The sequence below is a fragment of the Lutzomyia longipalpis genome, chromosome 3 (genome assembly GCF_024334085.1).
Source record: "Lutzomyia longipalpis isolate SR_M1_2022 chromosome 3, ASM2433408v1".
NCBI lineage: Eukaryota > Metazoa > Arthropoda > Insecta > Diptera > Psychodidae > Lutzomyia > Lutzomyia longipalpis.
The window spans coordinates 16,163,092-16,180,911 of NC_074709.1; the positions used below are offsets into that span (position 1 = coordinate 16,163,092).

Sequence of the window (17,820 nt, forward strand, 5' to 3'; positions counted from 1 at the left end):
GTACGACTCTTACATGTCATGTAGGATTGAGATGCTAATGACCCACAGAGCCCATGACAGCTGTCACATTTCCATGTAGGACTTATTTACTAATTTTCTGTACGGACACTGTATGTGTGTATGAAAGTAAAATAAAATTTATAAATGTGTTTGTGTGCGAATGAAAATCTTATTTGAATTTTAAAGATTGATTTTGTTATTTTCCATTAGATTCCTAAAATTGTTCCTTAATTCGTACGAGCTATCTTCTTATCCGGTGAACTTTTATCAGTTTTTTCAAAGGATCTCTTGAGTAGTTTCTTCCCATTTTTCTTCTCGGGTGATTCCTCTTCCGTTAGATCCTGCAAAACATAACCACAAAAATTAATTTTCCCGCCAGAATATCAGCTGTTTTTTTTTTTAATAAGGTTATGTGACGCTATATACCTCATCATCCATTTCGTAATTAGGATCGTCTAACTCCTCTTCCTCAAATTCGGCCGCCTCCTCGAAATTCTCTTCAGTTTCAATTAGTTTACCATCCTGGGTGGGAAAAGTGATGTCCGGCAGCAAATCCAAACGCTCAGGGTGCATCTCCTTGACGAGGTCCTTAAGTAAATTCGAAATATCTTCACGTTTCTTCGTCACGGCAAGTGTTGTGAACCAATTTTGTATTTGCTTCACGGGTAATCTGTAGTCTCGAATGGGATTACTGAAGAACTCCTCAACGTACTGCAGCAAGTACAGGCCACAGTCTGTGAAATTGTTCTGTTGTGGCACCTTTACCGTGTGTCCCGGCATATTTGTCTTATTGAACGTATGCACCGACGTGGGACACACCTTTGCCTTGTACTCACACGTCAGATAATCCCGAAGGGTAGCCACCACGCGACTCCGGTAGCCTCCAGCCAGGGAGTCGAAAATTAAGATGCACGGCCTAGGAAAAAGAAGGAAAATTTCATATATTTTTTTTAATGATACGAAAGGCTTTAAAGTTTCAAATATTTTGTTTTAAAAATTTTCTTACTGTTTAAAAAATCTTTTAAATCTAAATTTTTAAAGATGATGATTTTTTGATTTCAAATAACAATGAAAATTTCAATGAAATTTTGCATGTAAAAAATGAAACTTTTAAATTTATCTAAATTCTAACAAAAATAAAAAAAATTGCTTCCACGCTTTTTTTCACCCCAATTTACCTATAGAGACTGTTAAATAAAATTCAAAAAAATCAACTCACTGCTTGATCGCTTGATGGCCTGGCTCAACTTCTGGTTCACTCTCTTCACTCTCCATGTCACTCTCATCAGCTTCTGCCTCATCACGTTCGCTCGCTGAATCATCATTAAGGAAAATTGCTTCTTCCTTCTTCGTGAGTGGCGTGATTGTTGTATTCCCAATGGTCACCGATACTTTCCGTTCGCCATCCTTTGAGGCACGTTTCTTGGGCGTTGGGGCCACTTTCACGGGAATCCCTCCATCGTACGTTTGGGGGCCCTTTAGGCCGGGAAAGCAAATAATAGCGAGGAACCAATGACTTTGTTCATTTATAGGAATTATGATGAATTCTTTATCGAAGAGATTGACACTCTTTGTCCACCCTTTGACACGATGATGCCTCTTCTGCGATGCCGTCATCTTGAGATCCTTTTCCATTTGTCGCTGCCGCGTTGACATTGCCGTGAGGCGTTTGTAGAAAAATGAACTAAAGATGTGCGTCTTGTCACGTTGCTCTTCCGTGAAGACCGACAACCGCAGATAGTTGAGATAGAAATCAATAATCACATCATTGAGATATTGGTCGATGGCTAAGCACTTGTAGTCTTCCGTATTGATGGAAATCCCTCCTTTGCCTTGCGGATAGATGAGAATCTGATGAACATCGTCGGAATTCCCGCTTCCACCCTCATCAGCTGATGCACTTGATGTGTTTGCCATTTGATCAATCTTCATTGTGGACCGCTTGTAAAGCTCACTGGCATCCTTATAGGAGATCTCCTCCAATTCCGTAACACTATATAGCGACTTAATGACTGATTTTGTTTCATCCGTTATTACTTCTGCAAGAATTGTTATTCTGCGCACAGCTTCGTGTTTATGTGTACATGGATCAAAGTACGGGCCTTTTGAGGCACTTGATGCCATATCTAGGCTATTCCGAATGTATTCTGCACAACTGGGGGATGTATAGATGAAGAGAATGGGCAGCATTTTACCAAAATGTGCTATAATCTTTACAATTTCCTTGATCTGCACATCTAGGATTATATTTTCCTTGGCATTTCTGACATTCGGGGCAATTATTCGTACTCCTCGTGATGAAAAAATCACCTGAAAATAATTTAAAAAAAAAACAACTTATTTTTATACCATTCCGGAAACCTTTGCGTATACAAACATTGCCGGACATACCTGCTCCTTTGGCTCGTAGTGCAGCGTACCAATTCTTATCGTTCTACATTGTATGGATGTAAGGAGCTTGTCAGGAACATCTGTTAAGTCTGTAATGCACAATCTCTCATTGCCTAAAAATCAAAAGAACAAGGAAAACAATGAGAAAACACCGGAATTTCATCAAAGCCTTTTTCAACTCTTTTTTCTTCCATCCAAATCAAATACCGCGGAAAAACACGAAAAATATCCAAATTTCACCCCTAATTTCAATCCAGTTATACTTTACAGCTCCCACCTAACCATACACTTACGGAAATAACTCATTTTGGACACAAATTAATCTAATTTTTAACGAAATAATTCACAAAAAGAACCATCACACATTTAGTCTTGAAATTTTCTTGATTTTTTGAGGTTAGATTGTCAAATCAATCACCTTTTTGCGACAACAGCGCCACTTGATTTCACTTCCTCCCGTTTCCCATGTAAGACGTTCTTAGAAAATGATCTAACCTAATTTTGTTTCTGACCCCATAGTTTTTTTTTAATTCCTTTTCTTACCTTTAATTGGGCTCTCCATTTCAGGAATCGCAGGCTCACAGGCGAGAGCTTTTATTTCTTCCGTCTTAGTAGAAACCTATAGGAATGTTTTTTAGTGTTTATTTTATATTACACAAGAAGACAAGATATTCAATTCAATTGAAAAGTTTTTAAATTTCAATGAAAAATGAAAATTTCAATCATTCATGCTCATGAAATTATAGAAAAATATTTCATGTTTACACTTTTTTTTTAGGTTATGATAAGTAATTTTTTTGAAGAATTTTTTTCATGATACTGAATTTTACAGATTAGACTTTGAAACTTTCTTGTATTCAACATTTTTGTTTCGATGGGAAAATATATTTAAAAAATATATAAATTTTAAGGTTATGAAACTCACCGACTTCTTGGGCTTAGGCTTGGGTTTAGGCGTCTCTTCCTCATCGTCACTGCTGAGAGTAAGAATAATGGGTTCTTCCGTTTTTGTTGCACGCGTCCTATTGCGTACAGCTGCTGTACGGGCTTTTGCAGCTGAACTACTCTCTGTGACCTTTAGCACGGGCATAGTGGTGTTTTTGGGTATGGCGGACGTGGTGGAGGATGTTGCGGAGGAGTTCATGGAGTTGTTTGAGAGTGAAGAAGATGATGAGATGGTGCGCGTTAATTCCGGAACTGGCCTCTTTGGCACCAATTCCACCTTTTTCTGCATCGCTATGGGTTCTTTGGCAATCCGTACAAATTGCTTCTGTATCTTTGATTGCGTCGGAAGAGCCAAAGCAGGGATTTGTGTTCTAATTGGGGCTGACTGAGTCGTTGGCGTTGGCTTCGGCTGACTACATGGGATCCGCTTATATGTATCACCGAGAATGTGATGACAACGCTCACATTTGGCATGATCGATGCCACAGAAGCCACAATTGCTACACAAAGCAAGCCATCCTTGGATTATCTTTCGTTCCACAGCTGGGGGTTTTGGAGGCTCTGGCGGTGGTTCTGGCGTTGGGGGTGGAGCCGCCTTAATAGGTGTCAATTGTGGCTGCTGTGTTGCAGCTCCGAAGCTCTGTTGCCGCTGTGAGATTGGTGTTGATGTGACAAATTGACCCTGTTGCGGGCGAATGGGTGATCGCTGTTGTTGCTGCTGCAGCGGTGGTTGCATTGTTGGTTGCTGCTGCTGCTGTTGAATATGCTGCTGTTGCTGCTGCTGCACTGGTTGTTGAAATTGCTGCTGCAACTGCTCCACATTATTTTCCGTTCGCATAACAATCTCATTGGATACATTATCCTGTACCGGATCCCCCACAGTCACCACGTAGTCAATATTAGCTCCCGGATTTGAAACACACTGAATATTCGTGTCTGGTGTAAAAGGTACACCAACTTGCTCAAGCAATTCCTGCACCGTACACGATTCCTTCGGCAATGTGAACGTGATTAGCCTTTGTTCGCCACACTGCAAAATTACAAGCATTTTGGCACTCTCTCGCGTCTCACATTCCGGACTACTCTGTGTCAGTAGCATCTGCTGCTGCTGCTGCTGCTGCTGCTGCTGCTGTTGCTGCTGGTTCGTTTGCTCCACATCCGTTGACATGCTGTTAAAGAGATCCTGCACCGACTGATTCACCGGCCTCTTCACGGCTGGACGCTGCGCCACCTGACCACGACCACGTCCACCACGAACAGCTTCGCCTGCCTTCATGACTTTCCGTTGTTTTAGATCAATTGATGAGCCATTTGAGACGCTACTGTATGTGCTCTCCTGACTTGAGAACTGCTCATCACTTGTTGTTGATTCCTCAGTATGATTAACGGTTATTTGACTCTTCTCGAGAATTGAGGCTGTTATACTCTCCTCGAGATCACCGTTTGGGTCATTTGAGGACTGTGACGTTGGCACAATATTCCTCACCTGCCAAAACATGAAAAAAATAAGGGAAAATTCTCAATTTTTTTTTAAAGGAAGTCAAGTGAATCTCCAAAAAACTCTCACCTCAAGTTTACTCGTCGTGCTTGGTTGAGTTGCCACCGCAGTTTGGGGCTTCTGCTGGATATTCGGGTAGGTGCGATTGACCTTCCCGAGTGGCGTGAGCATCCTCGTGGTGGTGGGAATACTGCCGGAGAAGCTGGCTTGACGCTGTTCCGGCTGTGACATTCGTATAAGACCGGAATTGAGCACACGCGGCGGACGAGGTTGCTGTGGTGTTGTCACGGACGCATAGCGTACAGGACGTGTCACACGTGGTGCTGCAACTTGTGCACGAGGCGTGGCTACTGTCGTTGGGGCCCTATAGCGATGTCTCACGGGTGTGGTTGCGGTGTGTCGTGGTTGAGAGAGAGAAGCTCGCGTTTGTGCCACTGTAGCACGATTCTGAATCACCGTAGTCGGCGTCTGGGCGCGCTGATACGTCAGCGTGGATTGCTGCATACGTATCTGCTGGCGCTGCATCTGTGGTGCCTGCTGGCGCACAATGATATTCTGCTGCATTGGCCGCGGCTGTGCCTGAATCTGCGGCTGTGGCGTCGTAATCGTGTACACGGGAGCCTGTCGCGTGGAGTCGTAGATTATACGCTGTTGCTGCTGCATTGGACTCTGCTGCGGGGCACGATTATTCAGCACCACGGGATTCTGAGCTTGAACTGTGGGCTGATGGACGATCACCGGTTGAGTGGGTGACGACTGTAGGATAACACGATTCGTCTGGGGTTGCTGGATGATTACCTGCTGTGCCTGTGGCTCGGGACTCTGTTGCACTAACCCCGTGTGTTGCAGTTGCCGCTGAATATTCCCCGATCCATCCGTTGATACGTAAATCTGTATATCAAAGTAGAAATTCAGTATTATTTCCCATAATTCTTCAGACATTTTAACCACTGAACGTTATTTTCCGTTCTAAAATTCCTTATCTCTCCCTAATTCTTTTTATTAACTATTAAATAACTGATTGAAAGGACCGTATTTTTATACTTCAAAATTTCTTGAAATTTTCAATGAAAGACGAAACTTTTCTTTGCTGTTTCAATAAATGAAAGATTGTGACTACTAAATTTTCATTTTAGTCCAGATTTTCGCAATTTCAGTAAAATTTGTATTATGTTCATAATGCTTGTTCTTTTATTTTCCGCTAAAAAGAACTTTTGTTTGCAATCTATTGGAAACCTATTGAATTTTTTTTCTGAAAATTTCAAAACAAAGCAATTTTCAATGCCTTAAGAACCCCATCCACAAATTATTTTCATTTTGCCGGGAAATTTAAAAAAAAAAGAAGAAAACAATTAAAGAGATTTTGGTAATCAAAGCTGGTTCATCTTACCTGATGCGATGTGAAGGAATCCGTAACAATGTCATCCTCCTGGAGGACGTATTGCGTCTGCTGTGGTTGGGCAACTTGCTGAGTATTTGGCCTCTGTTGGTAGACATACTGCATTTGATTTTCCGCAATCACTGTAGGCTCTGCGAGGATTAGCTGCACACAAAGAGATGAAAATGAAACTTCATTCCTCTGAGAAAAAGCCACAAAACTTTCCGGAAAGAACTTACCCGTGATTGCGGTTGGATTTGCAAGTCATCCGATATGTTCACTACCCTAATGCCCGAATAGAAGCATTCATTCTCATCGGCATTTTGCACAAAGAAATATTGTGCCATTGTCTGGTGCTATGCTAAAAGATCCTGCGGAGGAGGAGAAAACACGCCTTGAAAATTTCCTGCAGCAAACATCCGGACACCTTCAGCTGATGCAACTTTTTTGTCTGCAGGAATTCCCCCAAAAAATGCCAGGAAAATGAGTGAGAAATCTCGAAAATTTCCTTCGAGAGATTCCTGGCAGCAGGAACAGATTTGAGATTGAGAAGATGCAGCGGTATGTGGGGAAAGTGGCCCCAAATTGATGCGAAGTCTCCGAGAAAAAGTGATGGACGTCAGTGGCAATGAGAACTGCCAAATAGGGGCACCTTTCTCACCTCTAAAACACCCAATTCACGGGCAATCGAAAGATAAAATTTAAGTGAATGTCTTCACTGCACACTTATGTACGATATTGTCCACTTTTCTGTATTTTCACAAGACGGAAAAATTTGGAAAATTGGGGTATAAAAATATTTAACGCGAAAGCGGCAACGCATCCACACGGAAAAAGCAAATGGCGAGGGCGCTGCTGGCGTTTAGTGTGTGTCAGTGTGTGCGTGTGTCAAATTTGAATTTTTTAACGGTCATCTGTATCTTACATGGAATGGCAAGTGGGACTTCTCCGGATTACTAATACCACTCATAGTGGTCCCACTGTATACCACTGATATAACTTCATGGGGAAAAGCTCATTTTTACACATATTTTCCACGAAAAACTGCACTTTTCACACATTTCCCATCAAGGAGGATGATCCAGATGAACTTCCAGTAGCTTCCCGGAAGGAAATGACATGGTATGGCAGGAAGTCTCGATGCTTCTCGGTCGCATCTCTTGGTACGACTGATGTTGGTTAGGGCAGGTGCAGGGAGTTTTGTGGAGCCGTTTTTCGGAGTTTATTCTTCCGAAAAGTTTCGGTATGAGTCATCCGGAAAAAAAGTGGAATGAGTCATTTTGGTGCAGTCTATTGAGATTTCTTGTAAGAATCAAAAGTTTCTTTTATTCCGTGCTCCAAAATGTTCTCCAGTGGTCCCAATTATACGAAATTAAAGACACATCTGAGGTTATCCCTCAATCGTCTTAAATTGCTGGAGAAGAAGAAATCTGAATTAACACAGAAAGCGAGGAAGGTGAGAATTTTCCGGAATCTCAAGGAATTCCTGCACTTCTTCTTTCTTCCGGAAACTAATTCATTATTGGTGTTTGTTCCTAATAGGAAATTGCGGATTACATTGCTGCAGGAAAGGCAGAAAGGGCAAGGATTCGTGTTGAACACATCATCCGGGAGGATTATCTAGTTGAAGCAATGGAAATTGTTGAGATGTACTGCGATTTAGTGCTGGCACGCTTTGGCCTTGTAACGCAGATGAAGGATCTCGATGAGGGTATCGCAGAGGCGGTGTCCAGTCTAATTTGGGTGGCACCACGCCTCCAGGCAGATGTGCAGGAGCTCAAAGTTATTGCTGAGCAATTGACCACAAAGTATGGGAAGCCTTTTGCAGAGGGAGCCATCGCTGGGGCTCCTGGGCATCATGTTTCGGAGAAGTTGATGCACAAGATGGCTATTCAGGCACCACCGAAGCTCCTGGTTGAGAAGTATTTAATTGAGATTGCCAAGAATTACAACATTGAATATGAGCCAGATCCGCAAGTAATGCGTGAGGCTAAGGAGGATGGTGTTCTCATTGATTTGAGCGATAAGAACAATCTCGATAGCAACATTCCCCAACCTCCGGGATTTATTGGCTTCCCACAGGCTCCACCTTTACCGCATATGCCTGAGCCACCAATGAGGAAGCCCTTTGACTATCCAAATATGCACGGAGGACATGGTGGAGGACCATCCGGAGGTGCTTCTGCACCACCATTCACCTACAACATCCCCCCAAATCCACCAGGACCGTCCGGGGAGAAGAAGGACCTCAACATCAATACGGATTTCGTCGACAATGAGCGTCATTCACTTCCGCCACCCTATTCAACCATCTCTCCTGATGATAATCTCCAGGTAAATGCTACTTCCTTCTCCACATCCCTGCCTTGCTTTTGTGTGAGAACTAATTCTAGCCAAAATCTCTCAATCTCTCTCTGTGTTTGATCACTAACCTATGGATTTGCGTGAGTACTTTGAAAATGATGAGTAATCCTCTTCCCTGTGGTTTATTAAAGACTTCCTACTTCTTCTGTCTTTCAAAGTAATTTCAACTGAGAGTTGTATCCAATGGAAATATCCTGATAATTTTCTGATTAGGAATTTTTGAGGAAATAACTCAAGATAACTTATCCTAAAAAAATTACAGGTCCATGCGTGAAATATAATCGCAGAACGTACCTATCTTTAACACACTGACGACGGGTAAAATACTTCCCAAAGGTTTTTTACACGACATGTAACAATTAGTCACTGGCGTCCAGAAATGTTACCCGGTGGGACCATGGTGTTCTTATGTTCTTCGCACGTTATCAGAAAATATTTATTTGACACAATATTCAGTAATGTGAAACACAAATTTTTTTTAATATAAAATTATCGCAAACAAAACACAATTTAGTTTTAAAAAATCTTTTTTTTTAAGATTTCACTAACTCGTATGTTGAATAACAAAAATTCTAACTCAGAACAGTCAGAGTGACATTTTAAATGGTATGATATTGGTGAGGAGAAGTTTTTGGACATATTTGGCATTTTTCTCATGCCAACATAACCACACTTTCATATTCATGTGGAAAAAAGTCAGATTTATGAGATAATTTCAGTGAAAATCTCTCAGACGAGTTTCCTTTTTGCTATTAAACATTATGTAGCATTTTTTTATCAGAAAAATTTAATTGAGGTTATGTAAGAGGAAAATTTTCTTTTCGTAAAATATATAACCTAACTCACCTGATGATAACGTCAACAAGCAGGTTTACTTTTTTATTCTAAAAATTCTGAAAACTTCATAATACATGTATTTAGCTAATATCTACTCTGTGACAGTGTGATTTAAAAAAATCTAGAATATTCTAAATACTTAGTCTGCTATTTCTATTTCCTTCATAGGATAATAATATCCAGAATTATCATTATCTAGTATATTCTAGATAATTCCTTTTTCTTGTCACAACTAATTTGAAATCTTTTAAATGCTGATTTCAAATCATTTCATAAATTTAATAAATAATAGATTTATTAATCATATATGAACACCTTACGAGTCAGCAATCAAAATTGGCTGAAAAAATGTTGGAGAAGTTTTCCTACCGGGTAAATGTCAAACGCAAAAAGAGTGGCAAATTGTTACAGCGTACAGAATTGAGAACTGTCAGTGGACGCCGATGTGCGTCAAGCCGTCCAGGATGTGTTAAAAAAATAATTTGAGAGTTTCCTGATCAGAATAAAGGCTAACAAAGGATAACAATTCAACCTTCAAGTAGGGAAAATTAATAGAATTGTTGATCATATTCTGACCAGGAAATTCATTGAAGAAATGAGATGTTTTAAAAGGATATTTTCATGGGAATTTATCTCAGAAGTAAAATTGATGTTTTGACAATAATCTTCCTGATTTGGGGACTTTGAAAGCTTTATCCAACACTACAGAACTCGGCAAAACCCAAACCGCAGCCGCGATCGAAGATTCCACCGGACATGGGTGAAAATTCAGCGCATCCCTTCCCGAATCTTCCGAATGTGCCCATGGACTTGCCGGATATCCCTGATGCACGTGAGGACAATGATGAGATTGACTTTGATGATCTATCGCGACGCTTTGAGGAATTGAAGAAGAAAAAGTAGCTGCCGCTCTCAACATCAATCTGTGTATTCGCTTAAAAGCTAAACAACTCGTCGCGGCAGCACTCGGACGCTATAATGAAAAATATTAATCCGTATTGTTTCTAAATATAAAGAAATATTTTATTTTGTTGAAATGGTGTAACTGTGAGGAGAGAAATCTATACACATTTTATCCACAAAAAAAATGATCGTTTTCTTCTTTACTTTTCCCCACGTCTGTAGAGGATCTCATCGCCCTCAATGAAGACGGACTCGGTGTTATCGTTGATATCTTCACTTTTGATTTCATTCTTTTTCCGATCAGGCGCCAGGGAGACTTCACTTTCAGATTCAGAAATTGTTCCGTAGAATTCGGCACGTTCACGCAAGATTTCCTTAACAATCTCTCCGAGGAGTTCCTTGGAATCAATCATATGGCCAATCTCTTCGGCAACCTCATGAGCTAGCCACGGGCGTAACTGTCGTTCAAGCTCTTCGCGATTCTCAGCTTCAGTGACGGACTGAATGGAGCTCAGAATGGCAGGGAGTAGATCAGCAATGTGATCCTGAAGCAGTTTTGCGGCAGTGATGCGGCGATTCTTGACTTTTCCCGGGGATTCCTTGCTATTCTCCATTCGTTTTAGTTTCTCCAATTCAGCTTCGCGAAGTGCTAGGAGTCTACAAATAAAATCCAATCTGTTTAGATGAATTTTCTTTAAAATGTAAATACCAGCTACTCACTTCTGCTGCTCCTTTTTCATTTCAGCCACCTCTTCTTCGTGTAGAACCTCCAGGAAGGCCTGTTCCATGCATCTGCCTACAAGACCATCAACAACGGGTTGAACATCTTCATCGGAATGCGTGAGATCACCCTCCTGAATCTCCGTTTCGGCATCCCGTCCCGCCATGGTGGCTACAAAGGGAGCGGAAGGGGGTCTCTGCAGGAAGAGATCCGTCTGACAGCTAACATCATTCTCACTGGGACGCACAAAGAGCTCCTCGAGGTACTTTTCCGTCTGAACATTTTCATGGCGTCTCCCCCGGACAGGTGGTGGGGTGCCGACAATACGATTTCGTGGCTTCTTCCGTAGCAATTGCCTCCTCTTGGCCGTGTCCTTGTGATCCAATTCCCCCTGAATAAGTCAGAATTACTTTCTCATTAGTGGCCATAATTTAAGCAAATTCTAATATTAGATTGAGGCTGAGGAAAAAAAAATTCTTGCAGGATTTTTTTGAGGAGAATTTTCAGGGAAATGGATTTTTATAGTGAGGATCCGCATGGAAAGGATCTTCAGGCTACAGAGCTTTCATTTGTGCTTACAAACTACAACGTGCCGGAAGTATAGTACTAGAAAAAAAAAAGAAGACATGCTCTCAAGAGGTGACGAAGAAAAATTTAGTCCACTCACCTTTCCCGAGAGAAGACCCGCATATGCAAAATTGGGGTTCCACTGTGAACGTGCGTGGGTGGTGTGATTTTTTTTGTTTGCAAATTTACAAAGACTTCAATTTTAGGGATTTATTCTTTTTTTGAAACACACAGAAAAGAGTTAAAAGGCCGGGCTAGAGGTTTTCTAGGAGCTCCAAATAAAATATATTTTCTCACAGAACGTTTTTGTATCTTATTATTAGGAAAAAGATATTTAAAAAAAATCCTAATTTTTCAATATGTCTTGAGATGAAGGAGAGAAATTGATTAAAGAGAGATGTTTTGAGCATAAAAAGCACTTTCTAAAAAATTAAAAAAAATTTAAGGATGATTTTGGGAGTTTTTAAAATTTTGGAGAGATTTTTGAAAAGGAGAGTTTTGAGATTTTGTAGAGAATTTAGAAATGTAATAGAACTTTAAAATTTAATACAAAATTTAATCTCATTTTAATTGTTTATTCATGGTCTTCATAGAAAAAATATTCTTACGTCCATTCATGCTTTCTCTAGGAAATTCTCAACAAAAGAAATGGCCTTTTTCCATCACCTTCTCGTAACAATTACGTCTATTTCCTCTCATTTTTTTCATTCCCTATAATAAACACTATAATAATGTTCAATCAATACATATAAACTGAATTATTGGGTTACGAGGGCGCATTCTTCTTAAATTACCACAAAAATTGATTGCCTATCATTTATTATTGTGGGGTGGCTGTAGTTTTTTTTCTCTAATTGAAACTGCACATAATGACCTCATATTGTGCGGCCATCATTAGCGAGCTTAGACCCATTAGTCTACGTCGACATAAGCCAATTTACACACTTCTGTATGTTCTGTGAGAAAATTCATTTTACCTAGAGTGGAAAATTTATTTTTTTTTACAAAAAAAAGTGAAAATTCTATAAAAAAAAACGTTTTCCAACTCAAAGAACGAAAACAAATGGAAAATCATCGCTGGCTTACCGAAATTGTAGCTGCATTCGCATTAAAATTACTTCCACGAATAACTCTCTTGTCGAACATCATATTCTGGTACGGCTGATTTGAATCTCTGCAACGAGAAGGGGGGAAAACAAAAAGTGAAAATAGAGCTCAATATTTAATTTTCTTTCTAAGCTATCGATTTGATTGCTTTTGGAGCATTTTCTGTGTCAATTTTTCATCACTATTGACCCACACACTTGTTCGTGAATTATTAAGGTACGTCGTTGTTTGACCTCACATCTACACCCCCCCCCCTCCCTCCTCATGTGAGAGTCAATTCGTTTGAATGCGCTAAGGTATGCCCCCCACGGAGGGCTTTTCGCGGAAGCCTCTTGGGAATTTATGGAGTCTAGACGGAAATGGGTGGTTCTTCCTGGTCATTCCCTCCTCACAAAAAAAGTTTCTTCACGAAGGAATTTTTGCATATTGAGGGCTCTTCATTATCATAAACCACCCACCCAACTGCTGTTGGAGTACAAGTCCCATCCCTCCAGTGCCACCCACTCAGGTCATTGAGTTCCTTTCTCACATGTTAGGGGTAAATAAGAAGGCCAAAGACTCTTCCGTAAATCGCCTGCAATGTCTAGAAAAGGCCCTTGGGCTGCGTGAAGAGCTTCTCAACAGAGTTGAGAATATTTTAACAAAATAGTATTCCAGTTACATTTTTTTTGTATAATTAAAAGAATCAATAAATTAAATTGAGAAATTAGGTAATAAAATTATTATAAAGATTTACGAAATTTTGCAATCTACTTGTCTCACTTGTCTTGATCTATAAGATCATCAACTCTTTAGCTCCATATTAAAAGTTCTTATCCAATTGACGTCATTCATGAAAAAAAGTGCGGCATGTTTTAATGATCCTTTCCTCACGTTCTCACAGCAAAGTGGAACAAATTGTGGGCAGACAGAAACCGACAGCTGATTACCTATTGATTTTCTTCTTCATCATGTACAGGTGAGTGATTTAATTTAACCCTCACCACCCCATCTTCAAGTTGTGATTATTACTTGCATGCGACCTATTGTGCAATTTCCCCTGCCCCGAATGCATAGAGAAGGGACCTTGGCGAATACAAAATATCTGACTCTGGGTGCTACCTGAGGACTTCTTTGCGGGCGACAGGCTCTGCAATTACATGCCGTTTGAGATCGAGAGCTGGACGTGAATTCTTTTGAGCTTTGTTGCGAGATTTATCGGGACTGGCTACTACACGCGGTTGGCTGTAGTAGGAGTAAACCTTACGGATGCACGGTGGCTCCTTACATGGCTGTACGTAGTACCCTGTAGGAACAGTTGTGATGAAAAGAGGTCTCTTGACAATTTCTCCAGCAATCTTGATGGGGAATTTTTTTCTATTCTGCGAATCTTTTGAATCCTGATTTTGAAGGTGCTTCAGTTTTGCGTCAAGTTGCTCCACAAACTCCTTGAGGGCTCCACGACCTTCAGTGGAGTCTGTGAGCTGATTCCCTTCAGAGGGGAGGATCTTTTCACTTATGATTGGCTCCTGCTGGGTACGCTGAACAGGACGGACAATTGCGTTGGGTTTGGTGCCAAAGGACACAGGAAGGGTGGTTGGTGTCACAATGGGATCGTCTAGAAGAACATCCTCAGACATTCGTGAAGACACAGTTGGCATTTTCTTTCTTTAAATTCTATTCAAATTCACTTTTTTATGTTTCTTAAATGGCACTTTATCACAATTTTTTGGAGGAGAAGAGGAAGTTTTTTTTTTCACCGGAATTTCCCACACTTATGTGGAGAAGGCATCACATTGGCATGAGCGTCAGAAAGAGTGGCAAATTGGCCTAATTTTTGAATGGGGTAAAATTGATGTAAGAAGTATGTGTCCAATTTAGCAATTTGATTGCATTTGTAACTGACAAATAAAATTTAATCTAATTTTCCAGGTGAGTTGTTAACGACATGCAACCACCGCACTCTCAGAGTTTTCTTCCATTGAATGGTAATAGAGGACTTTCTCTTGGCCGATGGCACTGCAATAGTATAAATGGAAAGCACCTGAACGTGTTGGAGCTCTGTGGGGAACTGACCACAAGAACACTTCGGAGTTTTCCACTCGTGTTCAACGGGCATTTTCCATGCGGGAAAACGCGGCACGAAAAGTGTGGTCAGCTGAACCACCCCCTATTCATTTTCCATAAATAACACCGGTCACACGCGGGTACATATAAGACGCGGTTAGCTTGGTTCTTTATGGAGAGCTCCCTCCCATCCCACTGTAGTGGAGAGCCTCCTTTTTTCAAAATTAGCATAACAACGATTTTTCTCCTCTCTCGGACATTCCACCCTTTGCCTCACAACAGTCCCCCCTCATCGATCTGACCACCACTTCATGCACAGCATAATATACAGCTGTATGGTGGTTGTCCAGTCCACCTCCCCATCTTAAAGCCATCCCCTTCCATCTCATTTATTTAATTACGAAGGGATGTTATGAGGCGATTTTTTTTATAGATTTCCCCGTACAGGGTGAAAAACGAGAGCCCTTCGTGAATAAAACATCTCAGACAGACTTTCAATTTCCTGCCCCGTGTGTATGTAAAGTACCCAAAGCACCTCGTCATCGTCCTTTTTTTTCGTGAAGGACAAATTGGACGCCCCAGGACGAACTTTGACCAATTCTTTGGCGCGTCCAAGTGTGGAAAGCATATGTACGTAAAAAAAGCCCCGCGGGACGGAAGTGCGCGATATAACTTCTCAACTTTATGGGAGATTTGCTTATATATAGGTACTCTACATGAGCAAATGCGTCTGCTATAGAGCACAACTGCGGTGTAATAACTCCACCATATGCCAACACGGCAAATAAGAAAATTAAAGTCTAAGAGAATTTTTGTGAAAATTTCATGATTAAACTAAAATAAGAATATAATTGAGATTTTTTTTGTGTAATTTTGTAAAGCTAAAGCTTACGTAAACGCAAAGCTAAGAATTTTTTCTCGATTTTTAAAATATTTATTTCGGAAATTAATTTTCATAAATATACTGTTTGTGAGAGATTTCTTGTGAACATTTTTCAATAATACTATGTAAATTAATATAGAAAAAATAAACATAAAATATTATCGTTTAATAAAATATTTTCCAACTAGAAAATTCTAAAATTATAATCTTGAAGGTATTCTTTCATGTAACTAAAAGAAACAAAATTAGGTGTAAAGGGTCTAAATAAATCCAAACGAGTTAAATGATTGGCATTAATTTTTAATTTATCATTTTCCTTTCAACTGTAAAATATTTCCTTTGACCTTTCTCTGAGGTGCTTCGTGGGAAGATAATGAATTTTTCAGCTGGCCAATATTTCCGGAAAAAAATTGACCTCACTTTTGGGACATGGAAATGGGATATATAATTCCATTTCTTGTTCCTCGACCTATTATTAACCAGTATAAGGTGTCCTTAATTTGCATAATACGTTGAGAGGGGTAGGGTGGTATTTGATAAAAATCTCCCCGCAGCACTTAAGAGCCATTCATGTTTTTTTTTTCAAATCCACTCATAGCGACGATTCTGTGAATTCAGTTTTCTCTTTGGGACATTCCCATTAATCGCAGAGCTTTCTTGACGAGAGTGACTGATAGGAAAGGTGACCTCTCCACTCCACTCAGCTCGATATCTTTTTCTCCCATTTATTTTCTATTCGTGCCACTTTGCTGATAAATTAATTATTAAAGCGAGGCCTCTAAATATATATAAGAAGAGCGATTGGAATTTGTTGATTTCAGCGGTGTAATTTTATACAATTAGGAGTATTATTGTGGGGATGCTTTAGTCTAGAAGGGTGGCTGAGGGTGGCTTTTTGTTCTCGAAGAATGGTCACCTTGACACTGGAGAATTTGCACTTGAGAGCCTTTCTTGAAGGACAAGGCACGCAAAGCGACCACCAGGTTCAAAGGACTCCCCCCTGCGTTGATCTGTGTGGTGAGGGTGTATTAGCTCCATCCAACAACCCCAATGAACCTCTTGCGTCATGTCTTTTGGGTTTATGAATCGTTTAATGAAATATTTATTAAGGCTCCTCTTTTTTTTTTCGATGCGGCAAGTTAATGCCTTTGTTGGATTTTAACTTGGCGCTTCGTTCATTTGGTTGATTTTTAGTTTATTTATGAGGTGTATACGAGGTAATAAGTAAAAGAAAGAAAAAGTTTCTAATCAATAGGAATTGAATGAACTAAGAAAAGGTTTTTTAGTGCTATTAGCGTAATGTTTCATTTAGATTTTTTTAAAAATAAATTCCCAAATAAATAAATGATTGAGAACATCCATAAAGTAAAACAATCGAAAGTGGAACTGATAAACCCTTTCCTTAGGAGCATCATAAAGAATGTTAAATAATACCTACTTGGAATTATTCTTGATGTTCTTCTTGGGTTGATTACTTAGGGTCTTTGGTGAACTGACCCATGTGTAGATCCCACCCTTGCATGGTGATGATTTACCCCATTTAACAGCTGCTGGTCCATTTTCCGGGAAACTCGGCTCAATGAGACTGTTGAGGTATTTTTTTGTGGGATCAACACCACTTTCTGCGCATTTCCCGGTCTTCTGGAAGGGTGTTGAAGTCGGCATTTTTTTATTTCACAATTTTTCACGTAAAGGAGAGATTCAATGGACGTTTCACTGAATAAGGAAATTCTTTAGGAAAAAAGGAAGTTATTGTTTATTTCCGCCTCACTTGCATTGTGACACTTTCACCTAAAAATATCTTTGTCTTGCACAAGCAATATGTTTTTCTTCGTCAACAAAATACTCTGTCTCCATGGAGAGATTTTTTGGCGGCATAATGCGGGCTGTTCACGAAGAATATAATAATTTTCCAAGGATGATGGGGTAAAAATTAACAGAAAGAATAAGAAAATTAAGAAAATTGTAGGTCAGCAAGATGTTAGAGAGCCTATCTTCTTCTCTTTAATAAAGAAAGGTCTGTCTATAATTTCGTTTTTGCTCAGCTATGCATTTCTACACCGTTGGTCCGATCGCGATGAAATTTGGTACAGAGACTACTGATACCAGGCGGTTTTCTCCAACGATATTCATTTTCCCCCCAGAGCCCCCCTTCATGTAGTCCCCAAATAAAATTCATG

The 17,820-nt window shown here is 40.1% G+C and overlaps 3 protein-coding genes across 7 annotated transcripts; 1 reads left to right on the forward strand and 2 right to left on the reverse strand.

Annotated features, from left to right (window-relative positions):
- Nucleotides 1-172: 172 nt before the first annotated feature.
- Nucleotides 173-7,384, reverse strand: LOC129793341 (uncharacterized). Of its 3 annotated transcripts, none has more exons than XM_055833237.1 (10): nt 7,138-7,378; nt 6,452-6,583; nt 6,225-6,377; nt 4,904-5,725; nt 3,317-4,822; nt 2,935-3,010; nt 2,392-2,504; nt 1,220-2,310; nt 427-916; nt 173-341 (listed from the first exon to the last, which is right to left on the reverse strand). In XM_055833237.1, exons 2-10 carry the CDS (start codon nt 6,557-6,559, stop codon nt 228-230), a joined length of 4,473 nt encoding a protein of 1,490 aa, XP_055689212.1. In that variant the 5' UTR covers nt 6,560-6,583; nt 7,138-7,378; the 3' UTR covers nt 173-227. The 3 variants fall into 3 exon arrangements, with proteins under 3 accessions (XP_055689212.1, XP_055689211.1, XP_055689210.1); XM_055833236.1 differs by having other exon boundaries at nt 6,452-6,809; nt 6,874-7,377; XM_055833235.1 differs by having other exon boundaries at nt 6,452-7,384.
- Nucleotides 7,385-7,469: 85 nt separating this feature from the next.
- Nucleotides 7,470-10,508, forward strand: LOC129793400 (IST1 homolog). Of its 2 annotated transcripts, none has more exons than XM_055833396.1 (3): nt 7,470-7,668; nt 7,755-8,546; nt 10,104-10,508. In XM_055833396.1, the coding sequence occupies exons 1-3, from the start codon at nt 7,555-7,557 to the stop codon at nt 10,314-10,316; spliced, it is 1,119 nt and encodes a 372-aa protein (XP_055689371.1). In that variant the 5' UTR covers nt 7,470-7,554; the 3' UTR covers nt 10,317-10,508. The 2 variants fall into 2 exon arrangements, with proteins under 2 accessions (XP_055689371.1, XP_055689372.1); XM_055833397.1 differs by having other exon boundaries at nt 7,471-7,668; nt 10,122-10,508.
- Nucleotides 10,412-17,465, reverse strand: LOC129793380 (radial spoke head protein 3 homolog B). 2 transcript variants are annotated; one of them, XM_055833354.1, is made up of 4 exons: nt 17,079-17,465; nt 12,691-12,778; nt 11,037-11,428; nt 10,412-10,973 (listed from the first exon to the last, which is right to left on the reverse strand). In XM_055833354.1, the coding sequence occupies exons 1-4, from the start codon at nt 17,303-17,305 to the stop codon at nt 10,517-10,519; spliced, it is 1,164 nt and encodes a 387-aa protein (XP_055689329.1). In that variant the 5' UTR covers nt 17,306-17,465; the 3' UTR covers nt 10,412-10,516. The 2 variants fall into 2 exon arrangements, with proteins under 2 accessions (XP_055689329.1, XP_055689328.1); XM_055833353.1 differs by lacking the exon at nt 17,079-17,465 and adding an exon at nt 13,813-14,763.
- Nucleotides 17,466-17,820: the final 355 nt, after the last annotated feature.